Consider the following 20,906-nt stretch of genomic DNA (forward strand, 5'->3'; position numbering starts at 1 on the left):
ATGCTGTAAACTTGGCATGATAGATCTGCACCAAAACAGTCAGCAGAAATGCATGATAGATCTGCACCACATTATGCAAAATGTGCTTCTTCAGCAGAAAGTGGTTCCAAACACATCTTCAAAGAGTTATACTCTAATACGTTAAATCTATAGTGACACCTCTTCCTCATCACTGCTACACACCTTATGTGACCCCATCCCGCTTCTGCCAACATCCCACACTCCCTTTACCATCCATCCAGATCACCTCTTTCTTTCCAAACACTACAACAGCTAGTGAATACTATTCTTATCAAACCAAATTATCATTTCTGACTTAATGTTTAATCGGTTTAAAATCATATTGAGTTTCTAAAACAATTCCTCCTTGATCATCATACTTCATTCTCAATGCTGCACCGCTTCCTCCACACATCGTCAATTCTGCTAGTTGCAGAAGGAGAGGTACAACCCCTAGAACAAATACTCTTAAGTATTAATTAACCACAATTTTTTGGTAGGTTGTACTAGGAAAGATGGATTATTTTTCATTTTTGTCAATGAGAATGGGTAGCCTTGTATAATACATTATTTACTACCTGATAAAAAAAGAGATATAGGAAAAACGGAATCAATACAGGTAGGCTCGAGGGTTGCTTATTTGTGTTTTGGCACGTCCACAATCACCTCCCTGTAACACATAGGACAAGCCTGAAAACACACACAAAAAAAATAAGAGGTATATGTCAAATTTACAAGTATTTAACGAACTCATTATTATACATTAATGAGAATCAACAACTGACAAAAATATGGATTTCAAAAAAAAATGCAAGTGAGAAAGCTTATTTTTATAAAATTTTCAAGATGTATCAGATTCTGAAGTTCGAAGTCTATTACGCGCACTAGGATATCTCATTTCTAAACAACTTGCCTTATTGATGCTAAGCCATTTGTTCCCACAGCTAGCGTGATAGGCATGTTTGCATGGTAAAGTCATTCTCTTGTCCCCTCTTCTATATTCCATCTGACAAATCACGCATCTAAACAGGAAAATGAGTCAGAAAAGCACAGCAATACCTAAGACTAGAACTCTAGTTGGTATTTGTAAAATTGTTGTACATGCACATGTAATACATCTTGTTCATGCGCATGTTGTTCTTAGTGATAGTCTTGGAGCGTCTGCGCAGTCATATTTATTAACCTCTGGTAGACAATGTAGTTTAAGAACTAAGAAAGAAGGCATATAATTCTGAAAAAAAATTTATTTAATAGAAAAACTTACATGAAGTAAATTTCTTCTTAAAAAAACTAAAACAAAATCTAGAAACGGAAAATAACCTCTCCTCCCGTGACTTCTTCCTAAAGAAGAAGAAGCGGCCACACTTGTACTTTGATACTGGAATCGATGAGATTTGTTCTTGGGAGAGACCACGACTCTCAGTTCCAACTGTCTCACCTAATTCAAGTAGTTCCTGCGATAAATAAAATGGTATGAAGAAAGAGTAAAAGAATAAAACCAAGTGAAAGAAGTTTGTATTTCCAACTATTACAAGAAATTCAGATTTTCACTTGAACAAGCCTTTTCAACCACCAGTGGCACATCATTAGCAAGTACAAAGGGATTTAGAGAGAAGATAAAAGAATACTGTCCCAAAAGTTCTTTCATAACTAACATGAGAAAGGATACTTTAAGAAAAGTATTATACTATTATAACTAAACCGTAATAGTTGTTTGTTACATTAGTATCTCACACATCCATCCATTGGTTTTGAACCTTGATAGTTGTTTGTTACGTTAGTCTATTTTTTTTATAGGGGAAGGCAAGGGTTATCATATCATTTCTTGCTTGTTTAAAACAAATAATTTGTAAAATGGTAGAGGTTTTGCAGCGCCTTCCTTACTTGTAACTGTAATGGGTGACAAAAGGTCCTAATTGCTAAATCAATCCCACAACTGTCTCCTGTGTAACTATTCTAAGCAATTGTTAAAACCATAATAAAAATCAAGTTTCTGGATTATAATTACCATTATACAACTTTTTAACATTTTTTGGGGAAATGATGCAATTGTATGGTGGATATAACATAATGCATTATGCTGGAAGAAACGAAGGAGGAAGGTTTGTGCACGAGTAAAGCCGAAGACTAAAATCAAACAATTGCAAACCTTAGCATTATATACATCTAGAACATTTTCTAGGAAACCAAATATAAGGGAGAAGTATATGTGGGCAACAAAAGGAAGGCTAATACTTTCAGTTCAACCTCATAGGTCATGTTGTCAGGATCAATATTGTCTTCCCAACTGACCTGAAATTTTTTATAAAAAAATGGCTTAGTTCATTCTAATAAATTGAATTGTGTTGTAGGCATAAATACAACTTCTTCAATGTTGAAAGAATTTCCATTTAATTATTTAAATATTTAATGCACCAGAAATTTAATAAAAAATACCTCATAATCATTGAAATCATTATGATGCCTTCGTGGACCTGAAAGAAAAGAGATGGATTTGTTTTAATTTTGAGCACACATTTTATACATGGGTATCGAATTATAGATCTGCAAAAAGGGTACTAGGTGGATAATGTATTTGATGAAAATTATCCAGAGATGAAACTCGGTAGCATACATTCAATAGAACTGTCTAGTGTGACATTGTTTACTCCTTCTTCCCTTTCTATACATACTGTTGTCATCTGTTCATTGATTGTTGCAGAGTTTTCCGAGTGCCTTCTATACTCATCCACCAATTGTTCATAATAATTCACCTCGTAACCATTACTATCCTGATAGTACGAGGTACTACCTGGTTCAGATAGCCCAGATTTGTAAAAGTTTGTAGTTGAACTTGAAGGGTATAAACTCTCCTGTATATATATATGGAAACACTTTTTACTTGCAACTTTCAACCAGAGTTCTACTCGTAGAAAAATAACATGAATAATATTGCATATAAACCCTTTAAAAACAGAAGTTTATTCTATATTTGCAAATTTCTACACTGTATATCAAACCGAGCTAGGTCATCCCAACAAATCTACATAAAGGGGTGCAAAAATCTATTAATCTCCAAACATAATCTAGATAATATCTCTAAAGGTACCTGAGGAAGTGAAGCGCCAGAAAAAATGAAGTTAACATGTTCGTATGTAAGACCTTCAACATATTCAATAAAGCTTCCTGCTGTACTGTAGGGATAGCAGATGTTATTGTAACGGACCTCCATGTCTGGGTTCCAACTAATCTTGAATTCTATCTGCCAGACAAGTAATCTGTGGAGTGAATTTCAAAGAAAATAGTGAATCTGTAATGTGAATTTACGGAAAATAGTGAATTCACAGACAAGTAATCTGCAGAGTGAATCACCAAAAGGTAATGTGCAGAATGAATTCACATACATTTAATCTGTAGAGTGAATCACGTATTCAGTTCCGCATGTTCGTCAGTAAAAGTAAAGCACTTAACACCAGATCACTCAGCTACTCTAAAATGTTAACCTGAATTTTGAGAAAAAAAAAAACTATTACGTTTTTCTAATTACAATAATAAGAAAGCCAATAATTAGTAGTAAATCACTACTCATATAGTTAATAATGATCACGAAAATAATAAAACAATAAAGATACAGCAACAATTTTAAACATCCTTATTACTGAACAATATTAAAATCCTAACAGATACACACTATATAAAAAAAACAGCCATCGAATATAAACGACATAAATGAGGTGAACTTGAAAGCGCACTAATCAAGTGGAAAAAAAAGAAACAGCTTAAAATTGTCGAGGTAGTTAGTTATGCAGCGAAGAACAAGATCGCGTAGAAGGAAACGTGAAATCTTCAATCTCCGGAGAATAAACGAAAAAAATTCAACGACGAGTACCTCTTTAGTTGGACGGAAGCAGGGGATTAGAACCTAGCCTCGCAGTTGCATTGATTCTAGAAGCATAACAAGAAAAACCGCGATAGGTGAAGAGTGAAGATAAAAAACGAATGCATGAGTGTAAGATGAAGAAAGTGAATTGAATGGAAGGAATATGAAGAAACTGACCTTGATCGCTTCTGGTGCCGAATGAAAATGAATGAACGAAGGAACGAATGAAAGGCTTTGTAACTGCCTATCTTAACTCTGCTTTCTCCACCTTTAAGCACTCCTTGAAGGAACACGCCAACTCCGTTAGATAGATCATGATCACCTGCATCGCACCTCTTCTCCAACCGTTTCGGTTTTTCTCTTTTTTCTATTTTATTTTATTTTATATATTTATTTAACTATTATATTTATTTATTTATTATATGTACTATGGGGTTTAGTAAAATGATTGTTTTTCACATTTAAATAGTGTTTGTGTGAAAAAATAGTGACACGAGTGAAGACATAAGAGGAAGAGATGGAAAAGAGATAGTGCGAGTCATGTGAGAAAATGAAGGTGAGTTGAAAGAAAGTGCTGGCGTGGAAATGAAGCGAAACACGAAAAGTATAACTTATCTTCACATATTCGAATCACAGCACAGTCCTTTTGTCTGCAGTGGTGAAGCCTGAAGATGAAGAAATAAAGAATAGCCACGAGACATTCGCCAACTAATTAATAAACTAAATTCAAAAAGATTCGCTGCTTGTCCTTAACGGATAGGACGATTGTGTTGTGTGCATAGGAATGCCATGACTCGTGTCACAACCATATTTTATTAGCTTCAAATATCTCTTCTCTCATTTTTCCATTCCTAAATTTTAGTTTCTCTGTTTTTAAAATAAATAAATAAATAGTCTTTTATTTTTGTCAAATTCTCATCTCACCTCCATACTTCCCATACTTTCATATTAATTATAAAAAAAACCGTTTTAATATTTTTTTTAAATTTAAATAAGTATAATATTACATTTTTAAATAACTAGTCATAGCATTTAACAGAACAGTTTCATCATTTGAATATATATATAAAAGGATTGGTGAAAAAATTGATTGAATTTTAGTTTTCTAATTTTTTTAGAGTTTGTAACTTTCATCAATGTTCACCACCAGCCACCATAAGCAATCAACACAAGAAATCATCATCACTACCATTTGAAAATAAAGAATAAGACATCACATTCTCCATCATATTCAAAATGATATTGTTAAATTAAAAAAAAAATATGGAGGTGTGGGGGCAAAAGAATGGAAGTGAAAGGAAAATTTGTCTTATTTTTTAAAAAAACTGAATGATTTTAATTTAATAGTTTAAATTAAGACTTTGATATCTAAAGTATATTAACCCACGTACTATACAGTTTTTTTAAAGTACATATGATGCATTCTAATTAGTTTTTTATGATTAATATTTTAACTACGAATATCTTAATTTAGATTGTTGGATTAAAATATTTCCTTTAAAAAATCAAAAGATTAAATACTTATATTTTAGAATAAAAACTAAAATTAAAAATAAAGGAACCATAATTTTTATCCTTACCGTAAAATAGTTGGATTAATTTCGCCCTTTAAATTTATTGGTTTTATCCTTACCGTTATTTTAAATAGATTAGGAAAAAGATTATGAAATTAAAAGAATGGGATAAGTAAAAAATTTCCACAAAAAATTATGAATCAAATTTTCCAGACATGAATTAATCATGGTAAAGTAAAAGTTAATTGATACTTTAATATACCTAAAAATATTACTATAATGATACGTTATTAGTGGTTGATACAACACTTAATATTTATGAAATATATAAATAATTAACAAATATATGACATCATAACACAAGTCCAAGCTTAAATTTATTGGACAAATATTGAATTATATATAATTCCACATAAATAAATAAAAAGTTGACTTTTGAATGCAGTTTTCACCACACAAATTCTTAATATATGACACTTGTGTTAATCAAGCCCCACCAGAACCATACTTCTTTCCTATAAGAAGTAACTGAAGTTTGTCATAACCAGAAAGCACACCAGCACCCGCAACTGCACGAAGAATGTTTGCACCACCACCCTTGAAGAGAGATTTTGAACCTTCATTCTTCACAATTTGCGATAATGCATCCAAAGAGCTTTTGTACTTCACAGCTTCACCCGATGTCATCATCATTCTTCTGCGAACCGTATCTAAGGGGTAGGAGGCAAGGCTTGCACCAATAGTAACGAGCCACCCCAAAGCAAAGCTAGCCAAAAAACTATCCTGAAAAATAAAAATGAAAATATTAAGAAGTGGACTTTAAGTCGATATGTGATCTTTAATACACCTCCTCACGCTGAGACTAAAGGTTCGAAATGACTCTTGATACCATATTAAGAGATTGACTTAAGTCTAACTTAATCTCATAAAATCAGCTTATAAGGTGACTTTATATTCACTTATATACTATGAAATAAAATGTCTTAATCTCTAATTAATGAGATTTATAACATATTGAATAAACTAAGAAATACTAAAAAGTGATCTTTAAACCTAACTCAACCTTATAAAATCGAAAAACGGAATGTAATGATTCCAACCAAAAAACGGAATGCCTCACCTGCAAAGTTCCCACCAAGAGCACTGGTTTGAGAGAATCATACATGCCAAAATACAAACCACGGTAGACAATGATTCCAACGCAAGAAACGTTGAAGCCACGGTAGAGGCCAGCAACACCGTCTGATTGAAGAGTCTTCCTGTAGACATCGATCAAGCCATTGAACTGCCTCTCTCCACCCTTCTTTCCAGCCTTGGCATCATTTGCAAGGCGGGTTCGAGCGTAATCCAATGAATATACAAACACCGAAGATACAGCTCCTGCTGCACCACCAGATGCTACGTTCCCTGCAAACCATTTCCAGTATCCATCCCTGTCTTTCTTGAAGTTGAACAGCTTCTTAAAATATGTAGGGATATCGTGTGCGGAAGCGTGATAATTTCAACCAAAGATTATGAGAAATTAAAGTAACAAGTAAAGTGAGAATGATACCAGAATTTTTAGGTGGAAAACCCCTTTAAATAGAGGTAAAAAACCACCGGCGAGAGAGCCAAAACTTTCACTATAATGATATTGGGAGTACAATGAATTCCTCTCAGACTAATAGATAAATAGCCCTAAAACAAATCCTCTCTATATGGGTTAAACACTTACACCCAAGAACAGAAATAGAGAGTATATGAAAAGAGAGAGGAAGCAAGTGTGAGTTGCTTGTTTGTAGTGTGTTACATTGCTTGAAGGAAGCCACTATATATAGTGGTTCTAGGAGACAACAATAATAAATACAATTAATGGTAATTAACCTCCCATTGATTGTAATTGATTACGGCAATTAATCTCCCATTGATTGCAATTGATTGCGGCAATTAACCTCCTATTGATTGCAATTGATTGTGGCAATTAACCTCCCATTTATGCCAAGATAACGGTAAAGGTGAGTCATAAACCCACAAATCTCCACCTTGACTTGCCTTTGACTGGAACACTCTCTCGCCATGAAGCCTTGATTAAGTATGGATAATACCAGCTAAGTTCAGGCAATGATCGAACTTAGCCGATGGAAGTGGCTTGGTCAACATGTCTGCAGGATTTTCGGTCGTATGAATTTTTTCAACAATTATATCTCCTGTATCAACAATGTCTCGGATAAAATGGTGTTTGATTTCAATGTGCTTGGTCCTTGAGTGATACTTACTGTTCCTGGTCAAGTGGACAGCACTCTGACTATCACAAAATATAACAAGAACATCTTGTTGAAGACCAAGTTCACTTACCAAGCCTCGAAGCCATATAGCCTCTTTCATACCTTCTGTAGCAGCAATATATTCTGCTTCAGTGGTGGACAAAACCGCAATTGCTTGAAGTGAAGAATACCAACTGATAGCAGACCCACATAGGGTAAAGATGTAAGCTGAAAGTGACCTTCTCCGATCTAAATCACCACCATAGTCAGCATCAACATAGCCAACTGCTCCTCCGGGATCGGCTCTATGTTGATCAAATACCAAACCAAGATCTGGATAACCTTTCAGATAACGAAATATCCATTTAACGGCTTCCCAGTGTGCCTTGCCTGGATTATGCATGAACCTGCTAACAATGCTAACAGCATAAGCTAAATCAGGTCTAGTACATACCATTGCATACATGAGACTTCCAATTGCATTTGAATACGGGACATGTGACATGCGTCTTTTGTCCTCGTCTGATTTTGGACACTGATCTGATGACAACTTGAAGTGGGCGGCAATTGGAGTATTAACAGCTTTGCAATCTCGCATTCCAAATTTGTCAAGCATCTTAAGAACATACTTCTTTTGTGATAGAAAAAGTTTTCCAGCTTGACGGTCTCTGTTGATCTCCATTCCCAAAATTTTCTTGGCAGGACCTAAGTCCTTCATATCAAATTCACTGCTAAGCTGAGCCTTTAACTTGTTAACTAAAAATTTATCTCTTGCAGCAATCAACATGTCATCAACATATAGCAACAAGTATACAAAAGACCCATCAGATGTCTTTTGAAAATAAACACAGTTATCATAGCTACTTCTGGAGTATCCATGTCCAATCATGAAAGAATCAAACCTCTTATACCATTGTCTTGGTGATTGCTTCAAGCCGTATAGAGATTTCTTCAAACGACATACATGGTCCTCCTTTCCAGGAACAACGAAGCCCTCAGGCTGCTGGATGTAAATCTCTTCCTCAAGATTACCATGAAGAAAAGCAGTTTTCACATCTAACTGTTCCAGCTCCAAATCATACAAGGCAACTAAAGCAAGTAATATACGTATTGAAGTATGACGAACAACAGGAGAAAAAACTTCATTAAAGTCAATACCTTTCTCTTGATCAAAACCTCTTACAACAAATCTTGCTTTATTCCTTGTACTCTCAACACCAGGGATCCCTTCTTTTCTCTTAAAGATCCACTTGCAACTAATGACTCGTTTTCCTTCTGGTAACTTCACCAATTCCCATGTTTCGTTTTTGAGAAGACTCTCAACTTCTTCTTGCATAGCAGCAATCCACTTTGTTGAGTCGTCACCAGAGATAGCTTCAGAGTAATTCTTGGGTTCACCTTCTTCACCCATCTCTTGTGCAATAGTTAAAGCATAAGCAATGTTGGCTGATTCTGTAATTAATCTTTGAGTCGGTTTTCTTGGTCTTTGTTGTGGAAGTTCTTGAGCCATAGACCATGGCTGTGGTAATCCTCGTCGTTTAGGTGGACATTGCTCATGTGGACTCAAATGTTCATTTGTACCATCAGTAACAGTGACTTGATCACCTTGAGTACTGGAGGAATTGGGAACGTCTTCCTCATGAGCGGGTGTTTTAATCTCAAACTCCACCTTCTCTCGAGCATCTTCCTGGTCACCTGTATCAATTGAGGAAATAACAGTATCTTTTGCAGAAGAAAGCATAGCATTTTCATTAAAGGTCACATTTCGACTATGAATTACTTTATGAGATTCTGGGTCATATAAACGATAGCCTTTAACCCCTGAGCCATAACCCAAGAAAATGCACTTCTTAGCACGAGGTTCTAATTTTCCCTCGTTTACATGAGAATAAGCAGGGCAACCAAATATTTTAAGATTAGAATAATCAACATGGTTACCTGACCAAACTTCTTCTGGAATGTTGCAATCAATTGATCTGTTAGGAGAGCGGTTTATCAGATAACATGCCGTTGAAGCCGCTTCAGCCCAAAAAGATTTGCTCAAACCAGAATGAGAGAACATGCAACGAACTCTCTCCAGGATAGTTCTATTCATTCTTTCTGCAACCCCGTTCTGTTGTGGAGTACTTGGGATGGTGAAGTGTCTGGAAATGCCTTCCTTCTTGCAGAAATTATTGAATTCATTCGAACAGAACTCAAGGCCATTGTCTGTCCTTAACCTCTTTATCTTCTTGCCAGTCTGATTCTCAATCAATAATTTCCACTCTTTAAAAGTGGAAAATGCTTCATTCTTATGTTTAAGGAAATACACCCACAGTTTTCGTGAGAAGTCATCAATAATTGTCATCATATAACGACATTTACCTTTGGAGGGAACTTTTGAAGGACCCCAAAGATCCGAATGAATATAATCCAAAGTACCTTTGGTTCTGTGTATGGCTTTAGAAAAACTAACCTTTTTCTGCTTACCAAAAATGCAATGTTCACAGAAATCAACCTTTCCCGTACAGTGGTTACCAAGGTGACCCTTCTTCTTGAGGATTAGAATTCCCTTCTCACTCATGTGGCCTAATCTCATATGCCACAACTTGGTGTTATCTTTGTTGGGTGAGGCAACAGCTGCAGAACCTGTAACAGTTGAACCCTGCAGCACATACAAACTATCACATCGAATTGCCTTTAGTAACACAAGAGCTCCTTTAGACACTTTTAAAACTCCACCTTCAGCTGAGTATCTACACCCATGAGATTCAAGGGTGCCTAAGGAAATGAGATTCCGTTTCAACTCAGGGACATATCTGACACCTGTTAAAGTTCTAACAATTCCATCATGTGTCTTGATTTTGATTGTTCCTTCACCAACAACTTTGCATTGAGCATCGTTTCCCATCAAAACAAGACCATTATAAACAGGTTCATATGTGGTAAACCAATCTCTATTGTAAGACATGTGAAAAGTACAACCAGAATCAAGAATCCATTCATTTTTAGACCTTTGTTCAGTGTTGGAAGCTACAAAACAATCCCCATCAGATTCAGTTTCAACAATACTAGCTTCGGCAAATTTTTCTGGTTGTTTACCATTTCCCTTATCTTCTCTATCTTGCTTATTTTTCAATTTATAACAGTCAGAGATCTCGTGTCCCTTTTTCTTGCAATAACGACAATATTTGGAGTTCTTGCCTCTAGATTTTGACCTAGATTTATACTTATTGTTCTTACATTTCTCTTGGTTTCTCCCTCTAACTACTAATCCTTCACCAGAACTTTCAGAATGAATTTGAGTATCAAATTTTTCTTTGGCTAATAAATTAGTCTTGACATCATCAAAGCTTAAGGTAAGATAATTACCGTATAACATAATTTCTTTGAATTGTCGATGCGAGGGTGGTAGAGAAACAATAAGTAGAACAGCTTTATCCTCATCATCAATTTTAACATCCAAATTTTCCAAATCAATTATGATGGAATTAAATTCATCAAGGTGAGATTGGATGGGAGTACCTTCAGACATTCGGAGTGTAAAGAGTCGCTCCTTTAACCGGAGTTTGTTTGCAAGACTTTTGGTCATGTATAAAGACTCCAATTTACTCCATATGCCTGCTGTACTTTTCTCGTTGATGACCTCACGCAACACCTCACGGGACAAGCATAACTGGATTGCAGACAATGCCTTTTCATCCATCTCATCCCACTGCTCCTCCGTCATGGTGGTTGGTCTCATCATTTTACCTGCCAGAACTTTCTTTAAACCATTCTGGGTGAGAACAGCTAGCATCTGGACTCGCCAGATAGCAAAGCTGATTTTACCATCAAATTTCTCAATATCCAATTTTGACATTATTGAACAATAGATCCTGGTGGAATTATCGAAAAGCTCTGATACCAATTTGTAGGGATATCGTGTGCGGAAGCGTGATAATTTCAACCAAAGATTATGAGAAATTAAAGTAACAAGTAAAGTGAGAATGATACCAGAATTTTTAGGTGGAAAACCCCTTTAAATAGAGGTAAAAAACCACCGGCGAGAGAGCCAAAACTTTCACTATAATGATATTGGGAGTACAATGAATTCCTCTCAGACTAATAGATAAATAGCCCTAAAACAAATCCTCTCTATATGGGTTAAACACTTACACCCAAGAACAGAAATAGAGAGTATATGAAAAGAGAGAGGAAGCAAGTGTGAGTTGCTTGTTTGTAGTGTGTTACATTGCTTGAAGGAAGCCACTATATATAGTGGTTCTAGGAGACAACAATAATAAATACAATTAATGGTAATTAACCTCCCATTGATTGTAATTGATTACGGCAATTAATCTCCCATTGATTGCAATTGATTGCGGCAATTAACCTCCTATTGATTGCAATTGATTGTGGCAATTAACCTCCCATTTATGCCAAGATAACGGTAAAGGTGAGTCATAAACCCACAAAATAGTCTTTGAATGCAAAATTCAAGGCCTATAAAAGCATTAGACAGTAGTCACAAGCTTAACCATTAATGGACTATAAATCATTTTATGGTCTTAGATCACCCTAGTTCAAGGAGTTTTATTAGTTCTTACCTAAACGAGAAAATTTGTTTAATGTCACCAAGAGAATGAATAGAAACCCTCATCAAGACAAAAAAATATTAATGAAGGAGTATGATTTTATCTCCATGAAGACATAGTAGGTCCGAGGGTGGCACTTTAGGCCTAATAAACTCAGTTCTGATACCATATTAAGATTAAAAAACGGATTTTAAGTCTAACTCAATCTCATAAAATTCACTTATCAAGAATAAAATGTTTTACTTTTTAGTCGATGTGCGATCTACAACAATACAAAATTTGACGTGGAATGACAAGTATACCTGTGTTGGAAAGTAACGGATAACGTTGGCAGTGTTTCCTCTCCATAATGAAACAAACCCCTCGTCTTTGATTGTTCTTCCGAAGCAATCTCCAATGCCCTTGTAGGGTTCAGAGAGACGACCTGCTTTGATCATCTCATCCTGATTTTGAATGAGAAGCTTTACACGCTCAATAGGAGCAGCTGCACTCTTGGACACTGCCGCAGAAACTCCACCCATGAGAAAATCAGTGGCAAAGGTTCCCCAGTTTTTCTCCAAAGGCGATGGCACGAACACTGGTGAACCTATAGCATGCATGTTGTTTGTGGGTTTGCATGCAGGCATGACAGGGAACTGCAACCCTGCATTTGAATAATTTTCTAGTGAGAATCGCTGCTGAAACAGAGCTATCCTTTTCAAATCTCCGTAACAAGTTCCAACATGTGGGGAAAGGTTGGAGTTGGATCTCAAGTGAAGCTGCCCAGCAAACTTTTGTTCGATCGTTGGGTACTGTTGTTTATCAATCATCATTGCTTGAGTAGTTGAGTGCTTAGAGATACTATAAACTGCAACAGAATAAATTATGTCAAGCTATTTATGGACCTAAATGAAATCAAGAACTGGGCTATTTGAGTTCAAGAGTAACACTGAATTCCCAATTATATTTAAGCTGCTTATTGACAGCTTCTGCTTATTACTGGGGGAAGAAAATGAAGGTGTGAAGTAACTAAAGAAAAAGTAAGAGTTCTATCATATTGTAGTATTCATCACAGATGTTTCTCAGTCAACTTCAAAGTCATATTTTTCTTGTCTATAGCTAAAAATGCATTGCTTACATATAGTTGATAAAACATAACATGATAGTACATATAGCAATACTTATAGAAAATCATAATGTTTATCATAGTTTTAACAATCATCCTAATGATTGAAAACTTCCTTCTACCAACATTATAACAATATCAACATCCTTCACTCTACCAATCAATATAGAGGCACAAAATTATGTTACATATTTACATGACTCAAGAACCTTCTCACTATATATTTTATACCAGAGACAATTATAACATTGTATTATATAGAGTTTAATCCTAAACAGAAATAAGATTTGTTTCAAAGTCATACTTAGAAACGTGTGGGTCTCAAACTGTCACAAAATCAAGTTTCAAGTAGATAACAGTGAAAAAAATGTAATAACCCAGGATGAAAAAAATAAAGCGTTGGATTCTTAAGCCGACTAAACCTCAGACTCAGACCAAAATAAAGATAACCTCCAAAATCACCACGCTGGCTTTTCACTAATTAATATAGTTTGGATAGGACTAAGTCTATAAATGAGGTATGATAGGTAAGATAACAACTCTGCATTGTCCGCTGCAATTACCTTACTATATTTGATCAATAGAAAACTACTTTGTCAAAGAAATTCATCCATACTCAGTCCAACTCTGATGAAACTTAAATGTCAAAATTTATGCAGTTAGAACCACACTACAATCAGAAGCACAGTTATATACCAATCAGCTATGGAATCAAGTAAACAGAGTGTCTTAAATAAACATAAATCGATCAAAATAGATAAACAAACCAGCTTAAGCAATAATCCAAGAATTAAAAGAACAAAATAAGTGACAGATACTAACATGTAAATCAACACGAACAGGGTTATAGAGAGAAACACAAATAAAAGCCATCCCAAACACTCACAGAGAAATTGTATTGTTGGTCTTCGGTTCTTGAATGAAAACCTTCGAGGCTCGTGAACTCAGGGAGACTTGATCCGTTCTGATAAATTAAAAATATTCTTTCTCCCTAGTTGGTATGAACCAGCAAATTTTACAGCTATATAGCATGGTAGGCACAAATCCTACGGTTTTGGAGCAACAGGTTGATTTTGCATTTTAAATTGGAATAATTATTGCTGAAAAATGATCTTCCACTTCGTGAAATCTGAAATTGAAGGTTTCATGGAAATTTCTGACATAGACTTGTATGCACAAGACTTTTTAAGTTGGACCATTTCTTTTAATAAATTGAAACCTGTTTGTTTATCATATAACATTTCCACTTAAAATCGCCTAAAATTAACGAAAATGGCAAGTTAACAAGAAAAAAAATGCAGAATAAAGCACTGGCCCTGATTTCGCGATCAACATTAAAAACTAACAGAAACGCTTTCGACATTAAATTATGTTAATAAGACAATATGTCAACCTTATAAAAACGACTTATAAAATAAAGTTTACACTCATTTATAAATTATAAAATGTTCTGATAATAAATACTTGTTAGAAAACTCGAATACCATATTAAGAAGTAAATTTTAAACCTAACTCAACCTCATAAAACCGACTTATAAATGAGACTTACACTCACCTATAAACTATGAAACATTTTAATCTTTAGTCGATATAGAATCTCCAACATTGTTGCGCCCGATAACAAGTACTAAATTGTTAGAGGTAAAACCAAACACCCAATAAGCCTATACGCCTATCAGATTGTTTCATATGGTTAAAATCTTTTTGAAGAAACCTTTAAAAAAATTATTTCTACTGAAGTAATCAAAGGCAAACACACCATACCGTTGAACGGTCCAAAACCTATATACTAAACAGGAAGCAGACAATAAAATAACAATAAGGGGAGTAACAAATAACAATACTGCGCCGGCGACAATTTTAAAAAAAATGTAGACGGAAACAACTAAGTTTTGAAAGATTACTTAAAAGCTTTCACGAAGGTGCTTTGGAATATACATAGCTAAAAATGAATCAAGCATTCTTCATGAGGCAATTTAACGTAACAAAGTTATAACAAATTCTGTACCAAAAAAGGTTATTAATACAAAGTGGGTGACATACTCCCAGGGATGCTTGTAACCTTTTTCCCCGAGTTGCACAATTATTTTTGTGTACAATATACAAATGTAACAGTTACAATTAGTTGACAAAAACAAGTTAAAGCCACATCAATGGTAAATTGATGACCAATAGGAGCTAAGTGTCTTGCAGCAACATCCTTCTTTTCTCACATACTGGCAAAATCCCACATGCCAATATATAGGGATTAAATAAGGTAAAGTACACAACTAGTTGAGCAAAACCATGCACATTCCAAATGAATTTACGCATCTCAGCTCAGTTGCTAGCGCCACAGGACTGCAAAAGGTATAAAAAAACATATATATTGTCAAGTGAACTCTCTTCTCTACAATATGGTTGGAAGCTTTGAACAAATTGCTACATAATTCATTTACTATGTTAATGCAATTTTATATCTACAACCTAGTAAACTACCTACCATGTAACCCTATAACTGTAACAACAAATTATTAAACATTTTAAACGAAAGGGTTTCATTTTATACCTCATTTAAGCAATAGTGGCTGATCCTTTCTGAGAAGCAGCTACTGTTGTCTGCCTAAGCTGACATGCTCCCTTCCCTGCGGCCGGTTGATTCCTATAGAGGCAGGGTCTAAAGACATCTCAGATGTACTGAAATCTACCTCTAGCTCTTTTTGTTTCAGTTTCAAGATCCTGTGCTCGTTTTCTAACTTCATTCTTTTGTTCTCCAATCTCAGCCTCTCCAGTTCTCTGTCCTTCTTGCTGCAATATCTTAACCACTTAAGCCGCTGTTTCTCAAGTTCAAGAGTTTGGGCTTGGTAGCTGATATTTTGCTCTTGAAGCTGCAACATCTGGATTTTAATCCACTCTCTTTGTTCGCGTAATGACTTTGTGGGGTCTTGAAAAACCCTTGCCATTTCAATCTCAAATTTGTCCATCCGAGAAGCTTGTGGGCCAAAATGGCCATCCTCCTCACTTAATATATTTCTATCACATAGTTCCTGCATCCTCCCTCCATCCTCGTGTGCATTAATATTAATGTCATCATCCAACTCATCCTCCTCGCTATCATTGTTATTCTCATCTTCATCCTCAGATCCATTATTATCTCTTGTTGAGTCCCTCCCATGCTCCATAGAATAACCCTGCAAATCAAGTTCATGACAATTCGGTATCCTTTGCCCATTATGGTAGGCACACATCTCCTTATAAAACAAGTGTTTTGAGCTCAGGATCTTCCTAACATCATCCTTCATCTTAGCTGACAGGTTAGGTATTGAATCCATTAACGCCGGATTCTCAACCACTTGACAACAAGTTCCCCTTCCAAGTATGTCATTTAACCTCTTGTATCTCTTATTTAAGTCGTTGAACTTGTCCTCACACTGCTGTGGCGACACATGACAACCCTTGCTTATCATTATCTTGGAGACTGTTTTCCACTTGCCCTTCTTCTGTAAAACCCCAGATTTCCTTTTGTGACCATCCATGCCTGCAATAGTGCCATCGTCACCCACACAACTCACCACTGTTATAAGAAGCCTAACCACATTATCCGTCCACTTCATTCGCTGCCAAGGAGACCCCTTTTTGCCCTTCCCACCATCCAGGTTCTCACAATTCCCTTCTTCTGCATAGCTAGGCTCATCCTCGTCACTCAACTCATTACTATCGGAAGGAGCAATTGCCTTTCCTTTACCAAAATTCAACGCCGCATTCAAATTTTTCACTTCAATCAGGCCAATGGGGTGATCACTTTCAAGACCACTCATGATATTCAACTGCTGTTGACCAGTAATTGATGGATGACCCAGTTGAGTCTGTTGGTGTCTATGAAATGAAGATTCCAAGTCCAAAATCCCCCCACTGGGGCCAGACAAAAAGCCACCACCCAAACCCGAACCATTCATTCTTTAAACACAAAAACAAACCCTAATTCTCAAAGATGCTGACACAAAAACAGACCAGAACAAAAACTTAAATCTCAATTGGGTCGTGCACAGAACAGTGCTTATTTACAACCAGTTGACTAAGCCTGCACCATCTCAAAACTGGGAAGCCAAAACTTGTGCTCACACGACATCTAAAACATAAAATAAAGCTCAGAATCCGCATATAGGCAATTAACAAACGCATTAACTGCAAATAATCATGACAAGCTTCATATGTTGTGACAAAAACATATACCCATGAGTTCAAATATCTACCCCAACATAAAAATATACGCTGATATTCACTGGAATTATAACCAAAGTTGATGACAATATCTGAGATAGATTACAGATCTTGTTTTGGCTTACCTGTTGGTGGACGAAGGTCATAGCACTGTAGCAGCAGCAAAAGAAAAAGACATGAAAGAGGGAGCTTTCCCCTGTTTTGATAGTGGGGAACCAACTTCACTGTTTCTTTTATCTCTTTCACCTCTACAATTCAGCACCAGATAAAAACTCCATTATTTTTTATCTCTTTCGTCAAAACCACCATTTTTAATAAATATTATACCTTGTCGTGGAAAAATAGTAAACAACTTGTTTTTGAAGACCAGATAAATATTTTATCTTATTTACTAAAAATAACATACAAAATTATAATATCACACAAAACAATATAATATAAATATGTTTAATTTTATAGTAATTGTTTTAAAACTAATTTAAATAATATTTTTTATTAATCTCAAAACTTTAACAAAGTATAATTTTTTTGTTAACCAAACACTAAATTAACTCTTAAAATTAGTACCTGGTAATACCTTTCAAATAACAAAAAAAGTTAAACTGATAATAAAATTATTAAATAATATCTTAGCTTATTCAATTTTTGCTTAGAACTTCTTCACACACAATTTAATCTAAATCCAAAGAGCAATATTTCATATTTATAGTGTGAGAGTAAACTAAATCTGTTTAGAGTGTGCTATTTTTTAAATTGATATGAACCCAATATATTATTAAAAAAGTAAACATTAACTGGACCGTTTTATATAATATTATATAATGTTTGATATAATTGAAATTAATAATTTAGACTTGCGTAATTATTTTTTAGTTAATTCATTATGTATTTTAAATATATAATTTTTTAATACATGTATATACACAATAAATTTGAATTATTTACATTTTAAAATATTTTCTCTAAATAAGACAATTTTAATTCAGTAAATTTTAATTTTATTATTGGTAGAGAATATTTCATTTACCACGAAATACTAAAACACTAAATACAAATACAAACATTAAATGCAAATACAAACAATTAAATATAAATACAGACATTAATGTTTCAATCCTACTCACTTGAAGAAAAAATAATTACTGTAAATTGAAAAAAAAAAATTGTAATCTTCAAAACAATATAGTCTTTCCAATATTAATTGAGATAAATAGAGAAATAAGAAATCAGTAATTTTAATAATGTCAATTATAAAATAATTTGTATAAATTATGATAAATTTTTTTACCTTATATTAATTGAAAATAACCTTATTATTCTTAATAAAAATATTTAATAGCATTAATAAAAAATAATTTTATTAATATTATTTAATAAAACTGTAGTTAAAATTTATTGATAATTTTGACATATATTTTAATCAATGTTAGTAAAAAACAATTCCAGTTTACATCAATTAAAAATATTATTTATAAATATAAAATAAATAAAAAGTTATGTTTAACATCAACTAAAAAAGTCTACTGACTTTGAAAACAAAAAAAATCTTAACTAATAACAAATGATAAGTAATAATAAAAAAAAAGTTAGAACTAACAATATTTTCATTAACATTGAGTGAAAAAAAAAACACAAACTCTTTTTTAAAAATATCAATAAATAATTTTTTAAATCTTTACTTTCCTTTTAAAATTATTTTTTTAAACAACATGTTTTATTATAAAGTTTTTCAAATTATTTATAAAAAAAAATTCCTCTAAAAGTAGAATTATATATAAGAAAATCATCTTTCCCATTAAATAAATTACAAACAAGTTTATAGTATTAGATAAGATGAATTTTTTCTTTTATTTGATTTTTAATAAATAAATTATGTTACGTATTTGAATTCCTTATTAACTTTTTTGTTATGGTTATTTATATCTCCAAATTACATTATTTTGATATTTTAAAATATATTAAAAGGTTTTTCTGATACATTAAATTCAGTATATTTTGGAAGTATATTAAAAAGAACACTGAAAATTCGAAAAATAAATTTGAACTCGTTAGACTTTTTTCTATTACAAGTCTCTTTGATTATTAAAAATAATTGATATTACAATTTTTCATAGTTTAAAATTCTTGACTATGAAATGATATAACATTATCAAAACTTATATAATACCTTATACATAATTTTAACAAAAATATTAAAGTGCATCATCCAAACAGACATAAGAATAAAGTCAAAATAACTATGTGTATAAATAGTAGAATACTCATGTATAGAATTTATATATTTAATTATTTTTAGTATTTTGTAGATGAATTAAAGATCCTCTATAAATTCTCGATCTCTAAACCATCTTAAGAGGACATATATGTTTACATGTTTCTCCTTAAACTACCAAACATCACCATAGTTAAGCTTACTTAACTAGGGTTATGTAGCTTAAAAAACAAGTTACCCTCACTTACTTTCAAATACCTACCATACATAAAACTTTTGAATTCAAATTTAACATATATTGAATAAAGTATTATGAATTAAAAAAATTTCATTCTCTCTCAAATCTCTCTTTCCCGTAAGTTTAGAAGAAATAGTGAATCTTGAAAGGTTAGTCACATCTTCTTCCCTTCATTGCATTTATCATTGTCAAACTTCAACAGTTCGATTCTTCTCCTTTTCCAAAGTTTTCCACTACCTCATTTCATTCCAATCAACAATCAAACTTGAATTACATCATGTGGATGAGAGCAAGATCCGGCCAAAGTTTTCACAATTTTTTCTTCTGTTCAACTTTGTGTTTCTCACCGTTTCCATTTGTTCTTGATTGTTTTTCTTTGTTTTCTTTGTCTTCTACCGTTTATTTTTGTTTCCACAATTTTCTTTTCCACTGTTTAACATCCATTTTCACCGTTTAATTTGAGTAAACCTTGCATCCAAAGTTTCCTTTACTGTTCCGCTGCATACCCTCATATGCTGTTTGCTGTTTTTTTTTCTTTTAATCGACAATCAAGAACGTATTGCATCTGCAAGATTGATCATTTTTAAATAATTATATATTCATAAATATGTTTTGTAATGTATTTATGAATTTTAAGATAGCTACTTCATTATTATTAGTATTTACGGAGAGAGAAAAATGTAATATATGCAAATGGTTTCAAAAGTTTCTAAACAACACGTGCTTACTTTAAAATATATATTTACTCGTCTTTTTAAGTTTTAATATACTTATATTTAATATTTTTCTAGTATTTAAAATTGTATAATTTTATTTATGTGCATATAATTTTTAAAATTTTAGTAATTTTTTAATTTTAAAAAGTTTCGTACATGTTTAAATATTATAAAGAGGATTCCCGTCTTAACTTCTATTTTATTTTTATTTTTATACTTATATTTTATTTTATTATTTTAAAAGTATATGAGAGGAGATATAT

At 33.4% G+C, this 20,906-nt stretch overlaps 3 protein-coding genes across 16 annotated transcripts; all 3 read right to left on the bottom strand.

Moving 5' to 3' along the window:
* Positions 1-325: 325 nt before the first annotated feature.
* LOC137817054 (E3 ubiquitin-protein ligase BIG BROTHER) lies at positions 326-4,547 on the bottom strand. Of its 13 annotated transcripts, XR_016521102.1 has the most exons (11): positions 4,037-4,480; positions 3,869-3,924; positions 3,384-3,482; positions 3,089-3,257; positions 2,615-2,852; positions 2,437-2,474; positions 2,236-2,292; positions 1,321-1,454; positions 914-1,022; positions 579-690; positions 326-453 (listed from the first exon to the last, which is right to left on the bottom strand). XR_016521102.1 is itself a non-coding variant. In XM_068620274.2 (10 exons), exons 4-10 carry the CDS (start codon positions 3,209-3,211, stop codon positions 637-639), a joined length of 741 nt encoding a protein of 246 aa, XP_068476375.2. In that variant the 5' UTR covers positions 3,212-3,257; positions 3,384-3,482; positions 3,869-3,924; positions 4,037-4,547; the 3' UTR covers positions 505-636. The 13 variants fall into 13 exon arrangements, 12 of the variants coding, with proteins under 12 accessions (XP_068476375.2, XP_068476376.2, XP_068476372.2 ...); XM_068620274.2 differs by lacking the exon at positions 326-453 and having other exon boundaries at positions 505-690; positions 2,248-2,292; positions 4,037-4,547; XM_068620275.2 differs by lacking the exon at positions 326-453 and having other exon boundaries at positions 505-690; positions 2,248-2,292; positions 3,089-3,241; positions 4,037-4,498.
* A 1,173-nt stretch (positions 4,548-5,720) lies between these two features.
* LOC137817013 (ADP/ATP translocase 1, mitochondrial) lies at positions 5,721-14,498 on the bottom strand. Of its 2 annotated transcripts, XM_090302616.1 has the most exons (4): positions 12,475-12,984; positions 12,058-12,080; positions 6,494-6,842; positions 5,721-6,156 (listed from the first exon to the last, which is right to left on the bottom strand). In XM_090302616.1, the coding sequence occupies exons 1-4, from the start codon at positions 12,982-12,984 to the stop codon at positions 5,860-5,862; spliced, it is 1,179 nt and encodes a 392-aa protein (XP_090158742.1). In that variant the 3' UTR covers positions 5,721-5,859. The 2 variants fall into 2 exon arrangements, with proteins under 2 accessions (XP_090158742.1, XP_090158743.1); XM_090302617.1 differs by lacking the exons at positions 6,494-6,842; positions 12,058-12,080 and adding an exon at positions 14,164-14,498 and having other exon boundaries at positions 12,475-13,019.
* A 718-nt stretch (positions 14,499-15,216) lies between these two features.
* On the bottom strand, positions 15,217-17,830 carry LOC137817014 (uncharacterized). The gene is made up of 3 exons (XM_068620216.2): positions 17,603-17,830; positions 15,826-17,385; positions 15,217-15,617 (listed from the first exon to the last, which is right to left on the bottom strand). The coding sequence occupies exon 2, from the start codon at positions 17,210-17,212 to the stop codon at positions 15,866-15,868; it is 1,347 nt and encodes a 448-aa protein (XP_068476317.1). The 5' UTR covers positions 17,213-17,385; positions 17,603-17,830; the 3' UTR covers positions 15,217-15,617; positions 15,826-15,865.
* Between the last annotated feature and the right edge of the window lie 3,076 nt (positions 17,831-20,906).

Source organism: Phaseolus vulgaris, chromosome 5 (genome assembly GCF_051622355.1).
Source record: "Phaseolus vulgaris cultivar YP4 chromosome 5, ASM5162235v1, whole genome shotgun sequence".
NCBI classification, from domain to species: domain Eukaryota; kingdom Viridiplantae; phylum Streptophyta; class Magnoliopsida; order Fabales; family Fabaceae; genus Phaseolus; species Phaseolus vulgaris.

Coding starts and splice junctions, on each gene's coding strand:
- LOC137817054 (XM_068620271.2), bottom strand. CDS start 3,211: ATGGAGGTCCGTTACAATAACATCTGCTATCCCTACAGTACAGCAGGA. Junction 2,475..2,614: donor ACTAGACAGTTCTATTGAAT/GTATGCTACCGA, acceptor CTTTTCTTTCAG/GTCCACGAAGGCATCATAAT. Junction 1,455..2,235: donor CCTATGAGGTTGAACTGAAA/GTATTAGCCTTC, acceptor TATTTATCGCAG/GAACTACTTGAATTAGGTGA.
- LOC137817013 (XM_090302616.1), bottom strand. CDS start 12,984: ATGATGATTGATAAACAACAGTACCCAACGATCGAACAAAAGTTTGCT. Junction 6,843..12,057: donor TTGAATTTTGCATTCAAAGA/CTATTTTGTGGG, acceptor CGATATCCCTAC/ATATTTTAAGAAGCTGTTCA. Junction 6,157..6,493: donor TCTTGGTGGGAACTTTGCAG/GTGAGGCATTCC, acceptor TTTATTTTTCAG/GATAGTTTTTTGGCTAGCTT.
- LOC137817014 (XM_068620216.2), bottom strand. CDS start 17,212: ATGAATGGTTCGGGTTTGGGTGGTGGCTTTTTGTCTGGCCCCAGTGGG.